Source organism: Engraulis encrasicolus, chromosome 8 (genome assembly GCF_034702125.1).
Source record: "Engraulis encrasicolus isolate BLACKSEA-1 chromosome 8, IST_EnEncr_1.0, whole genome shotgun sequence".
NCBI classification, from domain to species: Eukaryota; Metazoa; Chordata; class Actinopteri; order Clupeiformes; family Engraulidae; genus Engraulis; species Engraulis encrasicolus.
In genome coordinates, this window is record NC_085864.1 from 19,689,574 (window position 1) to 19,712,081 (window position 22,508).

At 42.9% G+C, this 22,508-nt stretch overlaps 1 protein-coding gene and 1 long non-coding RNA gene across 4 annotated transcripts; both read left to right on the plus strand.

Moving 5' to 3' along the window:
* The first annotated feature begins 11,502 nt into the window (after positions 1–11,502).
* On the plus strand, positions 11,503–14,260 carry LOC134453568 (uncharacterized). 3 transcript variants are annotated; one of them, XR_010035658.1, is made up of 4 exons: positions 11,503–11,536; positions 12,054–12,109; positions 12,801–12,887; positions 13,264–14,260. It is a non-coding gene; the product is annotated as an uncharacterized LOC134453568 (long non-coding RNA). The 3 variants fall into 3 exon arrangements; XR_010035659.1 differs by lacking the exons at positions 12,801–12,887; positions 13,264–14,260 and adding an exon at positions 12,566–12,615; XR_010035657.1 differs by lacking the exon at positions 11,503–11,536 and having other exon boundaries at positions 11,869–12,109.
* Positions 14,261–18,045: 3,785 nt separating this feature from the next.
* On the plus strand, positions 18,046–20,033 carry LOC134454831 (carcinoembryonic antigen-related cell adhesion molecule 1-like). Its single transcript, XM_063205990.1, has 3 exons — positions 18,046–18,199; positions 18,899–19,171; positions 19,756–20,033. The coding sequence occupies exons 1-3, from the start codon at positions 18,046–18,048 to the stop codon at positions 20,031–20,033; spliced, it is 705 nt and encodes a 234-aa protein (XP_063062060.1).
* The last annotated feature ends 2,475 nt before the right edge of the window (positions 20,034–22,508 follow it).

Consider the following 22,508-nt stretch of genomic DNA (forward strand, 5'->3'; position numbering starts at 1 on the left):
AAGAAGGAAGAATCACTGGAGGAGGTAAGTTGGTTACGGTAAGTATTAACTGATTTTGACAGGTCGGTTGCCAGGGCAACCCTAAACAAATGCCCAGTGAGGCACGGGCATTTAAAGGTACAGAACACTCCCCGCGTGGCATTATAAGAATGCCACCCCAACATTACTGATAAAAGGATACATTTAATCTTCTCTCTTCATCAGCAAGATGATCTCTGTCACAGGTCTGAGGAACGTCTTGGTCCCTCCCTCTTTTGTCGACTTCAGCTCTAACTTGCGGACTTTGCCATCTTGACCAGGGAAGACAGCTGTGATGATCGCCATGGGCCACTCATTGCGTGCTGCTTGGGAGTCTCGCAGAAGCACCAAGTCGCCTACTTGTAGGTTGCGCCGTTCATCTTGCCACTTTCGACGAGGTTGCAGTGTCTGAAGGTACTCAGCTTTCCACCTGTTCCAGAATCTGTTGGCGAGGCTTTGAACTTGCATCCACTGCTTTTTGTAGAGGTCTTTCTCTGTTAAGCTTTCTGGGGGTGCCACTGCCAGATTGTTCATTTTTTGTGTGAGTAAGGTGGACGGTGTGAGAAGGAAGGGTGAGTCTGGATCGGCTAGGATGGGAACGAGGGGTCTGGAGTTTATGATGGCAGATACTTCTGCCATAAGTGTGCATAAGACTTCATGTGACAGAGTTGTGTTTGTCTGCATAAGCATGGAATCCAAGATTTTACGTGCTATTCCAATCATGCGTTCCCAAACTCCTCCCATGTGAGAGGCGTGGGGTGGGTTGAAGTGCCATATGCAGCCCTCTTGACTGATGTACCCTTGGACATTGGGTTCTTGCATCACTTCTCTGAATCCTAATTCCTTGCTTGCGCCAATGAAGTTTGTGCCACAGTCAGAGTGAAAGGTCTTGGCTGGGCCCCTGATGGCAAAAAGTCTGCGGATGGCATTAATGCAACTTGAACTGTCCATAGACTCTATGAGTTCGATGTGGACGGCTCGTGTGCTCATGCAGGTGAACAGAATTGCCCAGCGCTTACTTTGGGCCATCCCTCCTCTGGTTCGCCGAGCGGTCACATTCCAAGGCCCGAAAACATCAAGTCCGACGTGAGTAAATGGAGGCGCCACGCAGAGTCGTTCTTTAGGAAGGTCTGCCATCTTCTGCTTCTCTGTGACACCACGGAGTTTCCTGCAGGTGATGCATTTGTGCAGCACCTTATTAATGTGTCTCCTCCCACCTACAAGCCACAATCCTGCAGCACGTATGGCTCCTTCAGTGAAGAGACGGCCTTGGTGGCGTACTCGATCATGGTGATGACGAATCAGGAGCAGAGAGATGTGGTGGCCACCAGGTAAAATAAGTGGGCGCTTTTCATTGTCTCCAACCTCAGCATTTGACAGTCTACCACCAACTCTAAGCATGCCTTCTCCATCTAAGATGGGATTCAACTTTGTGAGAGGACTGTTCTTAGGCAGGGTGCTTCTTTGAGATAATGCTCTGAACTCTTCAGGAAAGGCTGCTCTTTGAACAGACTGAATGATGATGTTGCTTGCCTGCAGCAGCTCTTCGGCTGTCGGAGGTTGAACACAGTGATGCCATCCTTTGCATGTCATGTCGTTCAGACTTGCAGACTTGAAAGCACGAGCCACATGGATAAGTGAAGCAACTGCTCTCAGGAGTACAGACCATTTTGAAAATCTTTCGAAGCGTTCGGGCTGTAGCTGTTGTGGACTGACTTGGGTGATGTACACGCCTACCTCTGGACGGACTTCAGCGTCGTGGTCTGGGTCGATCAGTTGAAAGGTGGCTTGTGTGGTGGTCATGCTTGTGTCATGTGGTCTGCATAGAAAGGTTGGTCCTGTCAGCCAAGAAGTGTTTGCTAGTTGCAATGCTGACACTGCTCTTGATGCAAAGTCTGCGGGGTTGTGCTGTGTGGGCACATAATGCCATTGCTCTGGAGTGGTGAACTGTCTAATGCGTTGTACTCTGTTGTGCACGTACACGTAGAAGCGTTTTGTTTCATTGTAGATGTATCCTAACACAACCTTGCTATCACAGAAGAAATGTACGGCGTCTGGTTCAAAGTCAATCTCATCCAGAACAAATTCTGTGATTTCGACGGCGAGCACTGCTGCGCACAATTCTAGTCGGGGTATTGTGAGGTTTGCTTTGGGAGCTAACTTTGCCTTTCCTAGAATGAATCCAAGCTGGCAGGCTCCATCCTCATTTGTGGTTTTGAGGTAGATGACAGCGCCGATGGCTTTCGTGGAAGCGTCTGAAAATATGCAGATCTCCTTTCTTTTGGCCTTTGACAGTGACTGTGTTGCATATGTGCGAGGGATTTGAAGTTGTTCAAGGGCTTTTAGTGAATCACGCCATGACTCCCACTCCATCCTTTTGTTCTCGGGCAATGGTGAGTCCCACTCGATGCTGTTCACTGAGAGTTCTCTGAGTAGAAGTTTGCCTTGTATTGTCACAGGGGCTGCAAAGCCAAGTGGGTCATACAGGCTATTCACAGTTGATAGTACACCACGTCTTGTGAATGGTTTGTCGTCGTCCGCCACCTGGAAGCTGAATGTATCGGAGGTGATTTCCCAGGTGAGCCCCAGACTTCTCTGTATGTGTGGTGTGTCTTCCTCCAGATCAAGGTCTTTGATATTTTCGGCGTGGTCTTCTTTGGGGAAGGCTTTCAGAACATTGACGCTGTTCGAGGCTATCTTGTGCAACCGCAGATTGGATTTAGACAGTAGGGACTGTGTTGTCTGGAGAAGACGTATGGCTTCTGCTTCTGTGGGCAGGGAGATGAGCCCATCATCCACATAAAAGTTGCGTTCAATGAAGCGTCTGGTGGTACTGCTATGCTCCTGTTCGGACTGTTGTGCAGCTCGCCTCAGACAGTACGTTGCCACAGCAGGAGAGGGCCTATTGCCAAAGACGTGGACTTTCATGCGGTATTCTACTATGTCTTTTGTGGGGTCGTTGTCACGGTGCCACAAGAACCTCAGATAGTCTCTGTGGTCTGGCCTCACCACGAAACAGTGGAACATCTGCTGAACGTCTGCTGTTATGGCCACCAACTCTTTCCTGAAACGGATCAAGACTCCCATCAGGCTGTTGTTTAAGTCTGGTCCACTGAGTAGAACATCATTCAAAGACACACCATGGTGTTGAGCGCTGGAGTCGAAAACTATTCTGATTTGGTTGGGCTTTTTGGGGTGGTACACTCCAAAGGATGGTAAGTACCAACATTCTTGTTCGTCGTGGAGTTGTGGAGCAAGCTCAGCGTGATCGTTATCAAGTATTTTTTGCATGAAACCTATGAATTGTTCTTTCATTTGGGGTTTCTTTTCCAAGGTGCGGCGCAAGGAGGAGAGGCGACTGAGAGCCTGATCTTTGTTGTTAGGGAGGTGAGGGCGTGGATGTCTGAAAGGCAGAGGTGCGACCCAGCTGTTGGACTCATCTTTGTACACATGTTTGTTCATAATGTTCAGAAATTTCTCATCTTCCATGGATAGAGCGAGTTTGTTGTCATTTTTTGTCTCTTGAAAAACTAAACTTCCCATTGTCTTTTCTTTTGCGTTCCTTGTAGGTGTGTTTGGCAGTTCTTTAATTTGTAGGTGACTGGGGCACGGAGTTAGGAGTGAAGGGCGCCCGTTGTCTAGCACGTGAGTCTTTGCACAGTGCACTTTTGGTTTGTGCACACTTCCAAGGCATACCTCGCCGACCAAGACCCAGCCCAGATCCAGCCTCTGGGCAAAAGGGGCATTGTTAGGGCCATTGATGTGTTGTCTGACTTTGTGCACTCTAAGCACATCTCTGCCTAGCAGCAGCAGGATTTGTGCATTAGGGTCTAGCTGTGGGATTTCTGATGCGATGGGCCTAAGGTGTGGATGTTGCATGGCGACCTCTGGTGTGGGTATTTCAGCTCTGTTGTCTGGTATTTCGTTGCATTCGATGAGGGTTGGGAGTGAGAGGCTGTCACTACCACTGAGTGATTCAATGCAGAAGCCGTCGGCTCTCCTACCACGGGTTTCCACTATGCCGGCACATGTTTTTAGAGAGTATGGAGTTTCGTTGTTGGTGATGTTGAAGAGATTGAAAAACTCTGACCTTGCCAGGGATCTGTTGCTCTGGTCATCAAGCATAGCGTACATCTTCACGGCCTTTTCGGGTTTCCCTTGCGGATAGACGTTGACGAGGCAGATCTTCGCGCATGACTTGCCTGCATGGCCCTCTCCGCAGATCTTTGTGCAGTTGGCGTTGACCTCTGATGGTTGCGCCAGTTCGTCTCTCTCCCCGCCGTCCGTTTCGGCCACCTCGGAGCGCATTGTTGACCAGGGCGGTGGACCTGGATGTAGGGCACTGACATGGGCATTACTTCCACATTCGACACACCTTGGGGTGACTCTGCACTGTTTTGCGAGATGGGCATCTGAAGCACAGCACCTAAAACATATCCCCTGCTCTTTTAAATAGGCCTTTCTTTCTTGCATTGATTTTAGTCTGAAACCTCTGCATTTGAAAAGGGGGTGTGGTTTGTTGTGTATGGGGCAGTGCGTGGCCACGTCACCTTGCCAACTGCTCTCAGCTTCATGGTTAGTGTCGGAGTCTATGTCAGTTTTGTGAACTGTCACAGCCATTTTACTTTTTGCTTTTGGTGTGGGGCTGTTGTCTGAGCTGGTGTTGAGCTGCATAAAGCATGGGTCGTTCCTTACTTTTGCATTATAGCAGACAAAGTCAGTAAAATACGAAAAGGGGGGGTATGTGACCTTGTGTGTCGCCTTGAATCTAGAGCCTTCATAAATCCATTTTTCTTGCAGCCCGAATGGCAATTTCTCTACAATGGGATTCATGCCGCGTGCTGTGTCTAACACTAGGAGCCCAGGAAGGTACCCATCCTCTTTGGCCGAAAGCAACTCCATGAGGAGATCTCCCAGGTCTCTAAGCTTAGAGTAGTCTTTGCTTGTGATTTTTGGGAAGTTGTCAAGTTTTGTCAGAAGAGCTTGCTCAATAGCTTCTGGGGAGCAATAGATCTCATTAAGCCGTGCCCAAACCATCTGTAAAGCTGCGTTGGGGTTCCCTATGTGGACGGCCCTAAGCCTTCTTACATAACTAGATGATTCTTTGCCAAGCCATTTGGTCAGTAGGTCGAGCTCCTCACTGGCAGACAAGTTTAGGTCATTAATGGCGTTCAGGAAGGAGGATCTCCACGCCCTGTAAGACTCTGGACTGTCATCGAATTTGGTTAGGCCTGTACTGACCATTTCCCTGCGCGCCAAATATCTGGCCATATTGAACAGTTCATCGGGTGGATGTGATGATGCAGGTGAATTTGGGGGGTACTGTTCACATGTCACTGGTTGACTGGTAGGCCTATAGTGCTGGTTATTATGGGCCATGGGCGTCGCTGAGTAAAGGCTGTGCTGCTGGCGGCTATATGGCTCTTGTCTGTGAACGAGTGTTGGCATTGAGGGGCATAGGCTTGGTGTTTGAAGAGGAGGCTGTGCATTTTTTGATGGTATTTGGGAGTGCTGTGATTGGTAAAAGCCTACAGCATTTTCTGGTGTAAGTAGATATTCCACTGCTGGTAGATATTCATTTTCTATGACTGCTACTGGCACTGTGCGTTGATTTTCTGTGATTGACTCTGGCTTAACGGTTGTCACCGGCAAGGCGTCTACATAGTCTCGTATGCGCTTCTCTGCGTTTTCTGGCGACGCTATTTTGTCCGTTAATTGTTCTTGGATGAACTGTGATTCTGGTGCCTGCTCGTATATTTCTGCCGCTTCGAGCGCCTCGGCTTCGGCTTCAGCCGCGGCAGCCTCCTTTGCTAGGTTTAGGGCTTCTAAATTAGCTTCAAGTTTAGCCTTATCAACTTTTATGGCTATTTCCTCCTCAGCGAATGCTGCCCGAGCTTTAGCTGCTTGTGCCCTAGCTCGTGCGATAACGGCTGCTGATGTGGATGATCTGGATCTTCTTGATGAGCCAGAGTGTAAAGAGTAACGATCCGACATACCTTTTTTCTGTTGTTCAAACCTCCTTAGAAATCGTCTTTAAACTGTGCTGTCCCCAGTATCTGTCATGAACAGCCAGCCAACTCATTCATTCATTTGTGAGAGGAAAACGGGCGAGTCAGGATGCCGTTGATTCCATTTAATGAAGAAAGGTTTAACTGTAACAAAGTATAAAACAAAAAGTATTCAATAATAAAGTCCATTTAAGTCTATTAAGTCCATTAAACATCTGCTGTGTCTTGAGAAGAAGAAGAGACGATTACGGGAGGGAAGATTACCGGAGGTATATGGGAAGGAGATCAAGGAAAATGTATGATATTTAAATAAACAGTTAAATCACAAGTTAGGTTAATCAGAGGAATAAGAAATATGGATTAAGATGATTACTTACAGACGGTATTTACTTTAGGAGTATTAGAAACAAGGAAGAAGGAAGAATCACTGGAGGAGGTAAGTTGGTTACGGTAAGTATTAACTGATTTTGACAGGTCGGTTGCCAGGGCAACCCTAAACAAATGCCCAGTGAGGCACGGGCATTTAAAGGTACAGAACAATGGGTGAAAACAAACCGAATGTCTCATTGACTTACATGCTACATCGGCTAACCTAAATGAACAGATTCCATGCTTCAGCCACGGCTGTTTGGCTATATTATTTGAACAGCCGGCAACACAACACGTTTTCGGCATGTTGCGCGTGAACAACGCTTGTCTACAGGTCCCCTTTCGTTTATTGAACCCCAACATTACCGATTGACTTGTATGGGTTGTTTTCCCCCATAAATGGGCGTAACGCACATGGAAAACGTCACGCCGTTCATGAGTATCGGTTACTCAGAACAATGTGGGATTAGGTTACCCAGGCTCCGCCCTCCTAATGATACCTTCTGTGCTGCAAAATTACTCATGAAAAGAGCTTGCTCAGGTACTTCCTGAGCTCCGCCTGGCTGGGGAACTCCACCCACTTTGTCAGGAACCAATCAACTTTGAGCATCTCCAACGGTCCTGGGTAGAGGCTTGTTCAAGGCAGTGACATGGTTTAAGAAGAGACGTTCTATTGGGACTAAGAAAATGTTTGTTTTAACTTCGGCACAGCTTTTTGGGATTGATCATTTGCAAACCGAGGGAGATGGATTAACCATGCTGTTTGGAAACGTTGTTATCTTCTTGGTCAGACCAGAATCTCAGTACGAGATCTGAAAGTCGATGAAAATCAGGCAAGGATTAGGTGCCTTGTTCCAGGGGTCAGGGGACCTCAGTCAAGTTCAATTTCAAGTTCAACTGCCGGAGGATAAAAACTCCTCCTCAGTCCTTCTGTTTGGGCATGGAGGATCTGCAGTCGTCTGCATGAGTTTAGCAGCGCAAAGAGGTTTGTGTTAGGCAGGGGTGGATTAATGACTGGCCCTAGTGGGCCCAGGGCCAGGGGACTGCAGGCCCCAAGGGGCCAGGCCAACTATGCGGCCGCGACCCAAACCAGCCTTCAAAACAGCCTTCTGCAGTCGTCTGCATGAGTTTAGCAGCGCAAAGAGGTTTGTGTTAGGCAGGGGTGGATTAATGACTGGCCCTAGTGGGCCCAGGACCAGGGGACTGCAGGCCCCAAGGGGCCAGGCCAACTATGCGGCCGCGACCCAAACCAGCCTTCAAAACAGCCTTTGCAGTAATAATCTTTCCAAGGTGCTCCATGTGCCAATATAGCCAATATAGTGTAAAATAAACTGGTATAGTCCCTAGGCCAAGCCAGGTCAGGGGGTGGGGGGCCCAAGGGTGCCAGAGGGCAAGGACACACACACACACACACACACACACACACACACACACACACACACACACACACACACACACACACACACACACACACACACAAAACCTATGGAACTGCTCCATATTACATACCTGCACTCTCAGATCTCCATTACCAAGAACTGCTTGCACTATGTGACTTTGCACCTTCCTGCACTACCTCCTACACATACAGCACAACACATTATGCTGCTAAAATGCTGCTACTTGACCAACAGGACTAAAATGGACTATGCTGGACTGCACTGTGTAGGCCTACACTGCAAAAAACGAAAATCTGTACAAGTGTATTATACTTGAATTCAGCATTTTGGTCTCATTAGACTTGTTTTTGAATGTATTTTCTTGGTAAGACTGACTATTGTTAAGATGAATTGACTTGTTTCAAGAAAACTTTTTTATCCTACCTAGATAATAAAACTGGTTCTGAGCAGCTTTTTTCTTAAAATAGAACACATACTGACAGAGTTGCATTAACAATTAGACTGTGAGTACATTTTTACTTGTTTCAAGACAATAAGACAATCCAAATGAACCTGTTTTAAGAACTGGCTCGATCTCACTAAGATATTCTAGCTAATCAACTGTGATTGCATAAAAATGAATAGGGCCAATGAGATTTCCATTCAAGATTCATAGCTTTGACATTTCTGTTGTCTGTGCAGCATTTGGCATAGCAATTTCATGATTGTAAATCTGTATCCCATCTCAATGTGTCAAACACTTGAAATTCACCGCAAAATATACTGTAGATGAATCACTAAAATATATTTAAAAAAAATAGGGAGTCCCATATCTGTGATTATTGTCTTTCCTAATTGTTACCAAGAAACATCCATTTCAGAGATGATATTCAAAAAATCTAATCTTTGAACTGACATATGCCTCTGACGCCTTGATACCGCTGATGTGTGGCCCAATTCTTTTTCATGAGCAAATATACTGTTTGTTTGATGGGTAGGCTACTTTCGTCAATTTTGCTATGATTGTATTTATTTTATTTTTTTAAGATTGTTTTTGGTCTTTTTTACAACTTTATTGATGACAGGACAGTTTGAGAGGTGGACAGGAGGCGAATGGGTAGAAAGATGGGAAGGGGTCGGCAAATGACCCGGACCGGGAATCGAACCCGGGTCGGCCACACGGCAGACGAGTGCCCTACCAGTTGCCCACGGCAGGGCCATTTTGCTTTGATTTACAAGACATTTGCAGACATTTTATAGGCCTAATTTAATTTAGAAATTTAGAATAAAAAATAATGCTTTGACTCTAACCTCATGCACATGTGTCTCATCAAAGTACCCAGTTGTTCAGGATGCTGCTTTTTAAAGATGATGCTCTGTCTCAGTTTTTGTAAAGTTTCCGTCATCAGAGCAAAAAAGGTTGTGAGTTATTTCACTTAATTCTATGATAAGATGTATAGCATGGTCCTTGCTGCTGATAAAAACAAAAGTGAATATCTTCAGAAATATCAGCATCTGTTCAGACGACATTTTTAGTTTGTTATCTATCATAAGATTCCATCGTTACACTAATTGGACATGTCTTGTATAGGCCTATTAATCAGCAAACATAGGCCTATAGCCTACCTGAAGTTATAACATCTAGATCAATATGATTTGACAAAATAAAGTGCTTCAATGCACATTTTATTTCCTTTTGCACAACTGCAACAGCAAGGGCAACAGGTTTTTTTGTGTTCATTTAAGGCACACTCAAAAAATGTTTCTGGGTCCTGGTAAATATTAAGATATGTATACAAACAATTTAAGGAATATTGAAATCATATAAACACCATTTGAACTGTCCGCGTATTAACTTTTAAACAAATAATCTAAACAAATAATGTAGGCCTATGCACTTGAAAAAAGCTCATAATATTAACTGACATGCACATCACACTCCAGAACAGTAGGTGGCAGTAAAAAATGAATCGCCTATTGCCGAAACACGTTTTCATTGACAGTATTTATCTTCTTCCTGCTGGCACCAAGTTGTTACCAAAGAAAATGGAATCTTGTACAAGAACGACAACTAGCTGGTGTGGCCAGGAGTGGCACTGCAGCTATGTTATCGCAGCCAAGTAAATAATGAATGGGTGCCAATGGGGCTGTACGCTTCTCTTAGAACTATCTGCCCGTGTGATTTTTTCCCTGGAAACAATGAAGTCGCGTTCGATAGATATGAGTAAGTGAAAGCATTTGCCGACACGTTTGCATCTTGTCAAGTGTTAGATTCGTGAAAATGACCCTTATTTCAACTATAGCAATGACATAACACGTGACAATCGACTTTACGGCATACGCCATTTGTTTTGTAGTTTTAAGTCTGACTTCAGATGTCGATGTGTTTAAAGTTATGTTAGGATTGTTGCGGACACCTGTTATTTATTGCATTTAAGGTGGTGGAAAAGCGGCATGTGTACATGGGGTAAAGGAAATGACTGCGCTCATCCTTAAGAATTTGGGCACCTTCAATTAACATGTTGGACGGTGGTGGGGGTTGAGGTGACTGTAGATGTCTCTGCTAGGAGGATCAGTCAGAGTACGTCTCTCGTCAGCTCTGGTCGTGAATAGTCGCAGAGATTCCTCAGCCAGCAGGTATTAGCCGAATGCTAGCGTGTTGCAGGACAAAACTAACACGTCTTTGGGAGAACAAAGCCATGTCAGGAACCTTTAACTTCCCTTCTAATACAACTTCCATGATAAGGTACAGAATGTGCACACATATTTACAAACCAGAGAACAGAATCGTCACAAATCCCTGCTGAGCCATTTAGCCCAATAGGCTCCCATTCATCTTTTACTTGGCTGCGTGCGCCAACGGGGCTATAATGGGAGCCAATGAGAGACGGCTATCTCATAGCTTAGAACATTTCTGTTGCTACAGAAATATTTTACATAAACCAAAACTATATATGTGAAATTCATGCTGTAATTCAGGTGGGATAACAAACAAAAACAAAAAAAAATCACCAAAGGGTAAAACCGGAAATGGAATTACGTCACTTCCTATTCGTCAGTTGGTCTCCTCAGAGAGAGTTTATGGGTAATACGAGAGAGGAATCTCGCTACTTTATCCGGGTGGTACTGTCCACTAAGTGGCGCCATCCAGACAGCGCAGAGGAGCGCCAAGGAGCGCAGAGGCTGTTGAAATGAATGTGGTCCCATGGAGCTCAACCACGATGCTGCCATTGCTTTGGGAGAGAATTGGTATCATCGTTTCATTTTATTTTTTCCAAAAGGCAGGATAGATTATCCTTTCAAACAGCAGTTAGTTTGAATGTTTAAACTTGCTGGATCTTTGTAAAATACGTCTTTATTGTCAATATGACGTCACGAGTGGCTTCACACACTGCGTTTAGATTGGTCGGCCGGCTGCATTGCTGTGATCACGACGACCGTAAAGCAATTTTGTTAGCAAGATGCTAGCGGAGCCTGACTCATAAATGCCAACGCTGTAGGAAATCAGAAGGACATAATTCCCAGGTTATTGTACATTTCATTGAAATCCACATTGGTTTCTCAGAACTTACAGTAATATTGTCAAGTTTCAGCAGACAGCGAGCACAATTGTCAGTTATTAGCGCCAGCCTTATGAGCTCTGCTGTCTCGACAGCGCTCCCTAGGTGAACTGCAGGCACGGGTTTGAGGGCGAGATTCAACACTGTATGTAAACCCACTGTGGTCTCCTGCTTTGAAATTGAGGCAATCGTTTTCAGCCGGGTAAGTTTCACAATCCGTTTCAATCCTTGTCATCTTTGGCAATATGCTTGTATTAAGACACTATTACAGTCATTTGTGAAGTATACTACGCTATTGTGATGTTTTTGGCGCTTTTGTCTGTATGGAAAGTTAACTGATACGAATATTGTTAGATCATGCTGTGTGATCTGACAAGCTGTTTGTCTTGCATTCAAATATCCACTCTTAAACATTAGCTGATCGTGTGCAACATCTTTAGGAGTAAAAAAAAAATAACCTTAAGGTTTATCGAGTCTGAAGTGTAATTTACCAGCATAATTATTTTAAACATAATTGAACACCTGCTGCTGTTTAGCTTAGCAGCTAGCTATTGCTCTCTAGCTTGCTATTGCCCTGTAATGCCCCACATGTTACTCAAAATATGTATTATATTTTTTGTAATGGGCGTCACTATTGGCCAGTCCTGAATATCACCTTTGAAAAGCCATGTTTGCCGATATTGTGAGAAAAGGTTCACCTCTGTTTTTCAACTTGACAGATGGTTACCCCCTGTGCTAGTGGAAGATGTGACTTTGAAGACAGTCATTGTAAAAGGTAGGATTTCTGTCCATGTTCAATTGTTTTACACTTTACCCTCTGCTTGAACACTTTACTTACACCAAAGCAAAATGAGGATAAAAATATTTTTTAGCCAATTAGCTGTCATTTTCATGTTGGCATGGTGTCAACAGTTATTTTGTATTGTATGAAATATGGATATGGTGAAAAATATTTTAATTCACTTTAATTTCACGCTGTCTTAAGTGGCTGTAGTCACGTTATTTACCAATATTCTTAAATGGTGACAATATTCCCCAGTCTAAAAAGTGGTGACGATGTATTTGATATGGCAGATTATATTTGGTTGAGGCTACTCTACTCTCCTTGACCCCTGGTCTCAATTTAGGTTTTACAAGAAGTCAGTCAATGCCATTGTGATGTTAGCCCTCATCTTATCTTGTAATTTCTGTGACATCAACTCCAGCAGTCTAATTATGTGTTTTGTCATAGGTGCAAAAGGCTTGTCTAAGATAAGCTGGCAGTCTACACCGCATGGCCTGCAGATAGTATTTAAGTGTTGTTGTATGTCTGTCCTGTAGGATGTCTTTGTGGCTTGACCACAGGTGTTGCCCCACCTGCAGGCCCAGAGATAGAAAGACATAGCCACAAGTCACAGGACAGACAGGAAGCACAACACAACTGGGCCTGACAACCATGTAATTTTCTTGTAATGTGTCTTTGACAGGTTAATGCAGAGTTCCTGTGCCTGACAGATACTTGAGGAAGCATCTTGGAGGTTGTCAAGGAGAAGGGAGGCGTTGCCAGAAGGAAGGTAGGATAACTCATGGCTCCAGCAGCTAATGGAAACATTGTGTTTGAGTTGCAAACAATCTAATGAAGTTGGGTATTAGGTATTAGAAGGTCAGACATTAGGTGTGGGAGATGCATGGCCCACCTCTAGGTTCACTGACTCTGAATTTTGAACAGTTCTGATTATGGTGTTCACAAACGATCTGCACCCCAATAAAGAGAGCATGCGATAAATGGCACCTGCATATCACTGACAAGCACACTATTAAATGCCCCCTATTAGTGGCCATGGTTGTCATTCACTAGATATCAGCATTTTTACATTTAGTGCCATTAAAGCTACATAAAAAGTGTGTGCACAGTGTTAAGCTTTCTGCATTTTCTTTTTCCACCATCAGGACTGGAGTGGCGAAGTGATCCAAAGGCAGACTGCACATCTACGTATATGGTTTTCAAGGAACATCCCGTGCCAGAGACTGTGATACAAGGCATGGAGCTGTACAGTGAACTCGGAGCATCTCTTGTGCATGTGTGATGCTGTTTGGACTCGGTTACCGGTATATACCCTTAATCTCAACTCTGTGGATTTGGATTTACAATTTTAAGTATCCAGATGAACTGAAATATATGTTCTGGTGAATTTGGAAAATATGCCCAAAAGGTCCAATCACTATAAACTACAGTAAATATGTTGGACACTGGCAATCTCAGGTTCTAAGCCATTGTATAAAAGGACAATCCATCGCATTTCTATTAATACTTTTGTGTGCTGTTCTCTGATCTGAGTTGATGATTTTTTTTGTCCTTTTTTGTCTTTTGTCAGCATGGCATTGAGTATCATTGAGGGGCTTTTTTCTAAACATTGGCTATGCAGATTAAAAGATGAGCACTATAAGGAAAGGCGTAATAACGCCTCAGTAGCACTTCATGGACACATTGATATCATAATTAAAAACATTTCTCTCTCCCTCTCCTCCCCCACTTTGAGAAAGAATCAAAGAGTCAAAAGTGCTCCTGCGGGCAGTTGGTTAATTCTAAAATGTCCATTCACAAATAACATCTTTTTCATGAATGTCTAAGTAAATAAGTGAGTAAATAGACACATACTGTTCTGATGAGAGTATGCTTTTCGGCCAAAGATATCTGACTGCATATCTGGCCCAAGCGATTATGACATTACTTAGAATTTGATGGTGGTTGTAAGCATTCATGAAAAAGATGACATTTCTGAACAGGCCACATTAATTAATGTGTTACAGTACACTGATAATTTCAGGTTTTCTGTTTAATTTCTGTTTAATCATACGATTATATTGTCAAGATTTTGGTGTTTTATTATCGTTTGACTGCATGTTTGTCCAGCTGATGAAATATTAATAAAAGAAATGTTTTGAAGTTCTTGTCAAGTATATTTTTCTCATACACCTAAACAAGATATTAATTCTACATGAGAAAATAAGTATTCTAGCTAAGAAAATCAGACTAGTTTTAAGACTTTAAGTGAGCTGGAAACAAGTAAATTTGCCTTGTTTTAAGCGTCTTGTATGCTTGTTTTGAGCAATAATTTCTTGGAGGACATCTAATTCTAAGCAATAATGACTAATAAAGGAGAATAAATTGCTTAAAATAAGAGCAAAAATCTTAACAAGCAACAGAAAAATAAGATTTTTATACTTGTTTCAAGTGTTTTTCTATACCTACCGCTTAGATTTTATTTTCTTGTTTTAAGAATTCTTACCAAGTCCAATTTGCTCGCTGCACTGGCAGATTATTTTGCTCAAAATAAGCAATTTTTCACCTAAAACACTATATTTTTTACTTATTTTTTTAGAGGGCTTTTTTGCAGTGTAGTACAGCATAGACTTGACTTGCTGTTTGACTTGACAGCATAGACTTGACTTGTATTTCACTATTAATTAAGCAGGCTTGCAGAGCAAGTCCTGCTTATAGTAATCTCTAAGTACAGTTTCTTGCTTGCTTGATTCTCTTGTGCAGGTCAGTAAAAATAGAAACCGCTTCTCCTCCTAGGCCTTTTGAGGTAGAGACACCATTCAAACACTAAAACGTCCGGCTCGGCTTGGAGATTTCAAAAAATGCTTTGTGTGTGTCCATCCCCCTTGTCGTTTTTCTGTTTTTGGCAATTTTGTGCAAGTTTGGGTCCCCATTGAAAACAATGGTAGAACGCTCATGAACGAAGGTTCCGCCACTCTACACATCAGAGTGTAGGAGGCTTTTTTGTTCATAAAACATCAACACTTTCACTTAGAAGTTTAGTTGATGCATTGTTAGCGAACTCCATGAGATGTCTCTAAACGGTGATGTCCCAACTCCCATTACTTTTGAAATGGCAGGTGTGTAAACACCCCCCCCCCCAATGGCTGTGTCCTATTGATTCTAGAAGTGCCTTTCTGAAGAGGTCATGTCATCTGCAACAAGAGGTCCATTTGTGACTGAACCGTTAAACCGTTTCTGTGGAAAGGACATGTGACAATTCTTTTTTTTACAACGGCAAGCTAAAAACTAGAAACTGTTGTGATTCTGCCCTCTGCCTAGGCCTACATGATAATGCTATTTTAAGTTGGCTAAGGACACTGCATATGATAGGCCTATAATTTTGAAAATCAACATGGGTCTGAGTGGGATTCGAACTCACAACCTCCCTATCTCTAATCCAGCACCTTAGTCATTGATACTGAACGACATACATGGTATTTTAAGTTGGCTAAGGAACACTGCATATGATATAATTTTGGAAATCCACATGGGTCCGAGTGGGATTCGAACTCACAACCTCCATATCTCTTATCCAGCACCTTTGCCACTGAGCCAAGCAGCTAGCTGTCATACAATATCACATTATTTGTTCTTTACATTGCTGTTGTTAAAAAACTAAAAAGAAACTGTTTTTGATTCTGCCCTCTGCCTTAGAGCACCATACCAGAGATAGGCTATGTCTGACCATACCACTGACTTGTAGTATAACCGTTACTCTCAATGAGTATAACAAGTCAGTGGACCATACTAACTGCCATACAGACAATAGGTATGTATACATGGGCACTTCTGCTCCGATTAGAATAGGGATATTTTTCTGCTCCGATCAGGAATTCCCTTGTATACGGCCCGATCGGACTAGATTTCTTTGATCGGATCAGAGTTCTAATCGAACTAGGAGAGGTGGTGTAGTCCGATCAGATGGTCCATGTATAGGCCTACACTCTATTCCACTTAGTTGTTTGTGACGCAATCGTGTCACATATTTTAACAAATGAAGCTCTGGTTATCCTAACATTTTAACGCCTAGGCCTATTGGTCGCTGAATTCCTGCTGAACAACTCTCTCCCACTAACCCTGGCTTCGTATTCTCATCCACAGACTTCTTTCTTGTTTGTGAGGTGTTTTAAGTGAACTGGTGACAACAGCGCGTCAGAGTGCCGCTGTTACGCACCTGCCCATAAGCGCAAGATTAAGTACAGCAGTGTCGCTTCCCGCTGCACTTTCAGAAAGACTAAAATTATAAATAAAGCAAGTGATACGTTCATGTTTATCGCAGTTTCAACCATATAGCCCGGCCTGTTGCTAACCACTGTCCCTGGTAACCGCGCGTGGCAGGTATTCGAACGTTTGAGGTCAGTGTAATGTATAGCCTACACTTCATTCCGATCAGACTAATCGGATCAGATCTATTCCGATCGGCGAAAAAAGCGCCATATATACACAGCTAATCAGAACAGGTGCTGCCAATAAAGGGTTCCATCTCAACTGTCACATTCTCTCAACATTCTATTCTTAACGAGCACCTGCACTACAACTCTAAAATTCTATTGTACAGCTCTTCAATGCAATGTGATATTGTTTTGCTGGAATGCTTATGACAGCTAGCTGCTTGGCTCAGTGGCAAAGGTGCTGGATTAGAGATTTGGTATAGAGAGAGAAACGCAATTTCAATTTCCTTGTATGACCTGTGTATATGAAGAAACTGACAATAAAAGCTTACTTGACTTGACTTAATCTGGGGTGAATTTCTCAAAACTAAAGTTGATTACTACATTAGACTTTGTTTCAGTGCATTTTCCCATTGGCAACTATCAAAGTTGCTAACAGGCTAACAACTTCTCTTTTGAGAAACTCACCCCTGACTTGGGGAAACCATCTGCTCCTTTTCTCTTTGGATTTTTAATTGCAGTTCCTTGTTGTGCTCACTGGGGGGCAGATAAGGCCTGGGTTCTTTTACACCACTATGACGACCATCAAGTATGGAGTAATTAAAACATGTCTGGCCTAAAATACCTTCACTGGCTTCAGTGTTATCACTGGCCATATAACTGGCCATATATTAATCTTCCCTCTAACCTAGTGGTTCTCAATCTTTTTTGAAGACACGCCCCCTCGTCCTCATTTTAAGCCTCCCTACGCCCCCTTGACCTCATCATAAGCCTGCCAACGCCCCCTTAGTATTAAGAAATAACATAGACTAATGCATCGGCAACTAAGCCCACCCCCTCTCAGCTGTATCATTCTCAACGCCCCCCTAGGGCTCCCTAACGGCCCCCTGGGGGGCTGTAGCGCCCACGTTGAGAAACACTACTCTAGCCCTACTGCATATTTTAGTCTACTGTAACCAAACAGACCATCAGTGAATCCTGGCTTTCCGTTTCCATTTCCTCATCTCCACATTGCTGTGTCTTTGGGAGTAAAGTACAGCATGAGTTTGAGCTCAGATAAGTTTCATGTCAGTCTTGTCAGCACAACAACTCACGGCTCGCAGCTCCTCAGGCTGAATGGATTCACAGGTTTTCTTCTCTGTGTGGATGCTAACAGGAGTTGGTAAGGCACATAGTACAGGCCGAAGTTAAAACCATGAAACTGATTTGTATGTCTTTTCAATGAGAGAAATATTTAAAAGATCTATGAGAAGTATATGGTGTGGATGCAAAGATGAATGTGTATCATGTTGGAAAATCCATTTAAGCTACAGGTATATTCTCCAAAATTAAGGCCATCCATATTCTTCAGGGTTGTGTTTGTGTCAAAATGTACAAATCATCGGACCTCTGAATGGAACAGTAGGAGGGAGTGTGGAGTTCAGGCTCATCAGCCCACCGTCTGCTGCATCTGAGCAATTCGCCTGGTCATTTGGATCTTTGTCAATCTGCTTTGCCGTTGCTGGCACAGTGGTCATGAATCCTACTTACAATGACAGAGCCTCTGTGGATGGAACCACAGCTACACTGGTGCTCAGGGACCTGACTCTCAGTGACACTGGGGAGTACACTCTGAGCATTTCATTTGGTGGTGTGCTCAGCAATGCAGCCACGACACTAGCAGTATTTGGTATGTACTGTTGTTGTTAGTATTGTTGCTGTTGTTTTTATTACAGTGAGAAACAGAAGCTGATAATAATGTAGATTCAATCAAATCAGATATTTCCCTTCCTTTTGCTGCGTGAATTAAGTTCATTTTTTAGGCCCAACATTATTCTGATGGAGAACATATAATGATATTAAATCATATTAACCAGTCTGTGAATAATGTGTGTATTGAGTTATGGTAATGTACATTTACAAACAGTAACTATTCTGCCATGCTGCATCAATTATGCATACCTGGAAATCTAACATTATTAAATTGTTAATGTGGCTGGTATTGCACATGCAAGATTATCTGTACAGTACAGCCCATGACATTTTCTGAATAATGGTGTCTTCTGCTTCTGCAACATAATTTTGCAATATTGAATACTGAGAACGTCTTTCTAAAACATTTTAAGCTGCATCATGCAAGGATGCTAGTCATTATGCATATGTTGATTCAAGCACATTCAAATTACCACTGTCTCTGTCTGTTGCACTTCACACAAAAAGGTACAGTATACCTTTTCTGGCACCATGTCACATGAAATTATGCTATTCTCATTATTATACTGGCATAATGGAGTTGTTTCTAAAGTAATCAAGTTGCCCAACTTTGGTAGCGATATTGGAAAGCGTTACTCTAGATGCTAATTGCATCCGTATCATGTTTAACCTCCAGAGAGAATCTCCAGTATGACACTAATAGCCAGTGAGACTGAGCTGGTGGAGTTCAACAGCTCTGTCACTCTCACATGCTCTGCCTCTGGCTCCTCCCCCTCATTCCAATGGTTTAACAGGAGTGATGAGGTCACCGGAAGTGATGGAGTTCTGATTGACGATGGGACACTGACGATAATGAGTGTGACGCGCTTTGATACTGGGCCATACAAGTGCAATGCATCAAACATTGTCAGCTCTGAAATCAGCCCTGAAGTCCATCTAACCATTGCCAGTAAGTGAACAATTCATTAACATGAAGTCAAGTTTATGAAGGTTAATTTAATTCTTACATGAATTATTTCAGTATGGTATTGTATCCTGTCTTTCATGGTTGTGAGCTTACACATTTTCATTAGGAGTGAACACATTGTCAGTGCAAATCTTGGTGTACCCAAAAATCCTATTGTGCAAAGTAATTGATTTAAAGAGATATTAATGCTTTGCTGCTTCAAGACAAAACAACTAACATTTCATTTGGAGTATTTATATTGGCATAATAAGTCATACAAGTATCATTGGCCCAATGGTTAAGCAGGTGTTCTTTAGATAGAAGCAAAGCCGTTTCAATCCCAAATAGTCTGTATTTGACATCCTCATCCTTTGCAGAAGTACCCTGGAGCAAGGCATTCAGGCATGATAGAAAAGCTGTGTCCCAGGCCCTTTACGCTGCCCTGTACCCATGTATCACTGTAAATAACCAACAGTTCATAATTTGAAAAAAAACCTATTGACCTTTGCAGAGGCTATTTGTTTTAGCCAAATGTAATCTGTTTACATGTATAGCAATCAAATGTACTCTATGCACGTAAATTACAGATGGTCCAGACAATGCTGTCATTACAGTGACACCTCCAGCTGAGTTCTACATCTCAGGCTCTTGCATCGTCTTGTCCTGCTCCTCTGAGTCCGGCCCTGCTGCCCAGATCCAGTGGGCTCTGAATGGAACCCTGCTGGGTAAACAGGGACCAGAACTCAGACTGGAGAATGTTCAGGCCAATCAGAGTGGAGAATACACCTGCTGGGCCCATAATAGTAAAACACAGAGGTACACATTATCATCACCAACAAGCATCACAGTGCTGGGTAAGCCATAGGATTAGCTATTGAATAGCATTCTCTCACGATGGCATAAGAAAATTGATCCCATGTTTATGAAATTTCCAATTTCTTTTTAAATCATTTTTGAGCTTACTAGCTTGGCAGGACAGTTAAGACTAGCCAAAAAATGAGTGGGAGAGAGAGAAGGGTTAAATCCAGGTTGGACTCAAACCTGGCTACCCATGGGGTCGTATACATCTTTCATGGTCAGGTGCAACAGTGTGCTGTACCACAGCACCCCTGTAGGCCTATCTCTAATGCAGCTTAGATGAATTTAGATAAACCAATTCATCTTAATTTCCCCCTCTCATAGATAACATACTGTAGCTAATACCGGCATATGGTGGCTCACTAATTTTCTTAATGCTCATTGAACTGATTTTGCTAAATTATTTGAATATCAATACAGCAAGAAGTTGATATTTGGGTGTTGTTGCAAATGCAGATCCCAACTGCTCGAGCACCACAATCAACCAAGTATTCCACTCTTGTATGCTTTTCAACAAGGGAGATTTTGAACTAGCTGTTATAGGTATTACTGTGTGTGTGTGTGTGTGTGTGTGTGTGTGTGTGTGTGTGTGTGTGTGTGTGTGTGTGTGTGTGTGTGTGTGTGTGTGTGTGTGTGTGTGTGTGTGTGTGTGTGTGTGCCAGGGCTGTGGCCACCACTGTGGCTAGTGGTTTTTCTAAGTCACTAGCCATTCAGAAATTCCACTAGCCACAGATTGTATATTGCTTTTTTTGTTTATCATGATGGTGTACGTCTAACCTCAAAAGATGAGGTGCTAAAGCAAGATTAGAGTGTAGCTTTCGACATGGAAGTATATCAAGCAAATAGAAACTGAGTTGCTGAGCTTTTTCTTGAACTTAAATACAAACAGTTGATACACAAGGGGCAAACAATAGAATATAGGCTATGATGCGTATGTCATACCAAGGAATAAGCTGCTAGTCAAATTGGCTTGTGACACTGAAAGTATTACTAGCCACAGCCATGTTTTACCAGCATTTGGCCAGTTGGCTGGTGCCAGTGTAGAGCACTTGTGTGCGTGCATGTGTGTTTGTGTGTGTGCACAAGAAAATCATTATACTACGTGTGACACCAGTGTCTCTATGTACAGTACATGACAGACATTAAAGTATATCTTTAATCACGTTGATATGAACTGTAAAACGTCTTGTGTGTGAGTTTGTATGCTTCTTGTCTTCACAGTGCCTGACTCACTTAATGGACACTGTGGATTGTCTGTTGGAGCCATAGTTGGAATAGTATTGGCTGTTATAATTGCCCTCGTTGCAGCTGGGATTGGAATGTTCTTTGTTGGGTTGAAAAAGGGGTTTGTTCACATTTTTCATACTTGGGGCCACACCAATTTAATTTGTTGGTTCTCGGATTTTTTCAGGAAAAAGTTGAAGCGAGAGGGCGAAAAAAAATAAAAAATTGGTCGTGTCGTTATACCACCTGTATATCAGCCTCACATGGACCTCCAAAGGAAGGTGCAAGACAGGCAAACACCTGGACATGGAGAAGGACAGTGTAGAAGGGAATTAAGGCAGCCAAATAGACCAGGCACAAAATTAGCTCACAGGGCAATTATTATATTAATCTGGTTTGAATAAACTGAGATGATTCAACAGTTGAATAGCTGTTGTTTTTCTTTTTTAAAACTGCTATCCCACTCCACTAATTCCACTAAGAGCAATACTGTGTTTCACCGCTGCTACTGCTAACCCACAGGCAGTGTTGGGTAAGTTACTTTTTAAAAGTAGTGAGTTACTTTACTTTAGTTACTGCGTTCAATTGTAACTGAATTACTTTACTTATTACTAAATTTAAAAAGTAACTTGTTACTTATTACTTTACTTTACTTTTTCGCGGGAAAACGGATTTTAACCAGCACACCTCATAATACACCTGCTTCCCAAGGTTTAAGCCGGCTGTGTAAATGGCCTAATATTTTAATCTGTGCAAAGGCCTACCTCTATGGAATCCCTCATATAGGCCTATTGTCATTCTCGCATCTAAAATGCATTTCATGGTTGCCCTGTAGGCCTGTTTATAAAAGTGTCAATACATTTGAATCTAGTCTAACATTACGCCATAGAATAGAATATTGTCTTTTATTGTCATGTCAGCATTAAAATTACTTTTGGTCTCAGAATAAAAACAGAATGAGTAAGGTGAGGTATACCATACCATACCAAACAGAAATGTTGTAGGTAGGACACTCTGCTTACATCCTCTCCCAGATGTTGCAGCTCAGGCTACTCCAAAGCCTTTCAGTTTCCTGCGCATTGCATTGCATATGCATCAACATTATTATTAAAGATTCTGCCGAATGCAGAATCCGTTCGTGCTGGAAGACGGTTTGATCAGGCACATTTGAATAGCCTGAAGAACGTGGCGGCCTCAACGCCATGGTGTTGCTTGCGCTATTGTTCTCACGTTATTATTCCCAATTACTTGACTCGCG

Coding starts and splice junctions, on each gene's coding strand:
- LOC134454831 (XM_063205990.1), top strand. CDS start 18,046: ATGAATCCTACTTACAATGACAGAGCCTCTGTGGATGGAACCACAGCT. Junction 18,200..18,898: donor CACGACACTAGCAGTATTTG/GTATGTACTGTT, acceptor TTTAACCTCCAG/AGAGAATCTCCAGTATGACA. Junction 19,172..19,755: donor AGTCCATCTAACCATTGCCA/GTAAGTGAACAA, acceptor CGTAAATTACAG/ATGGTCCAGACAATGCTGTC.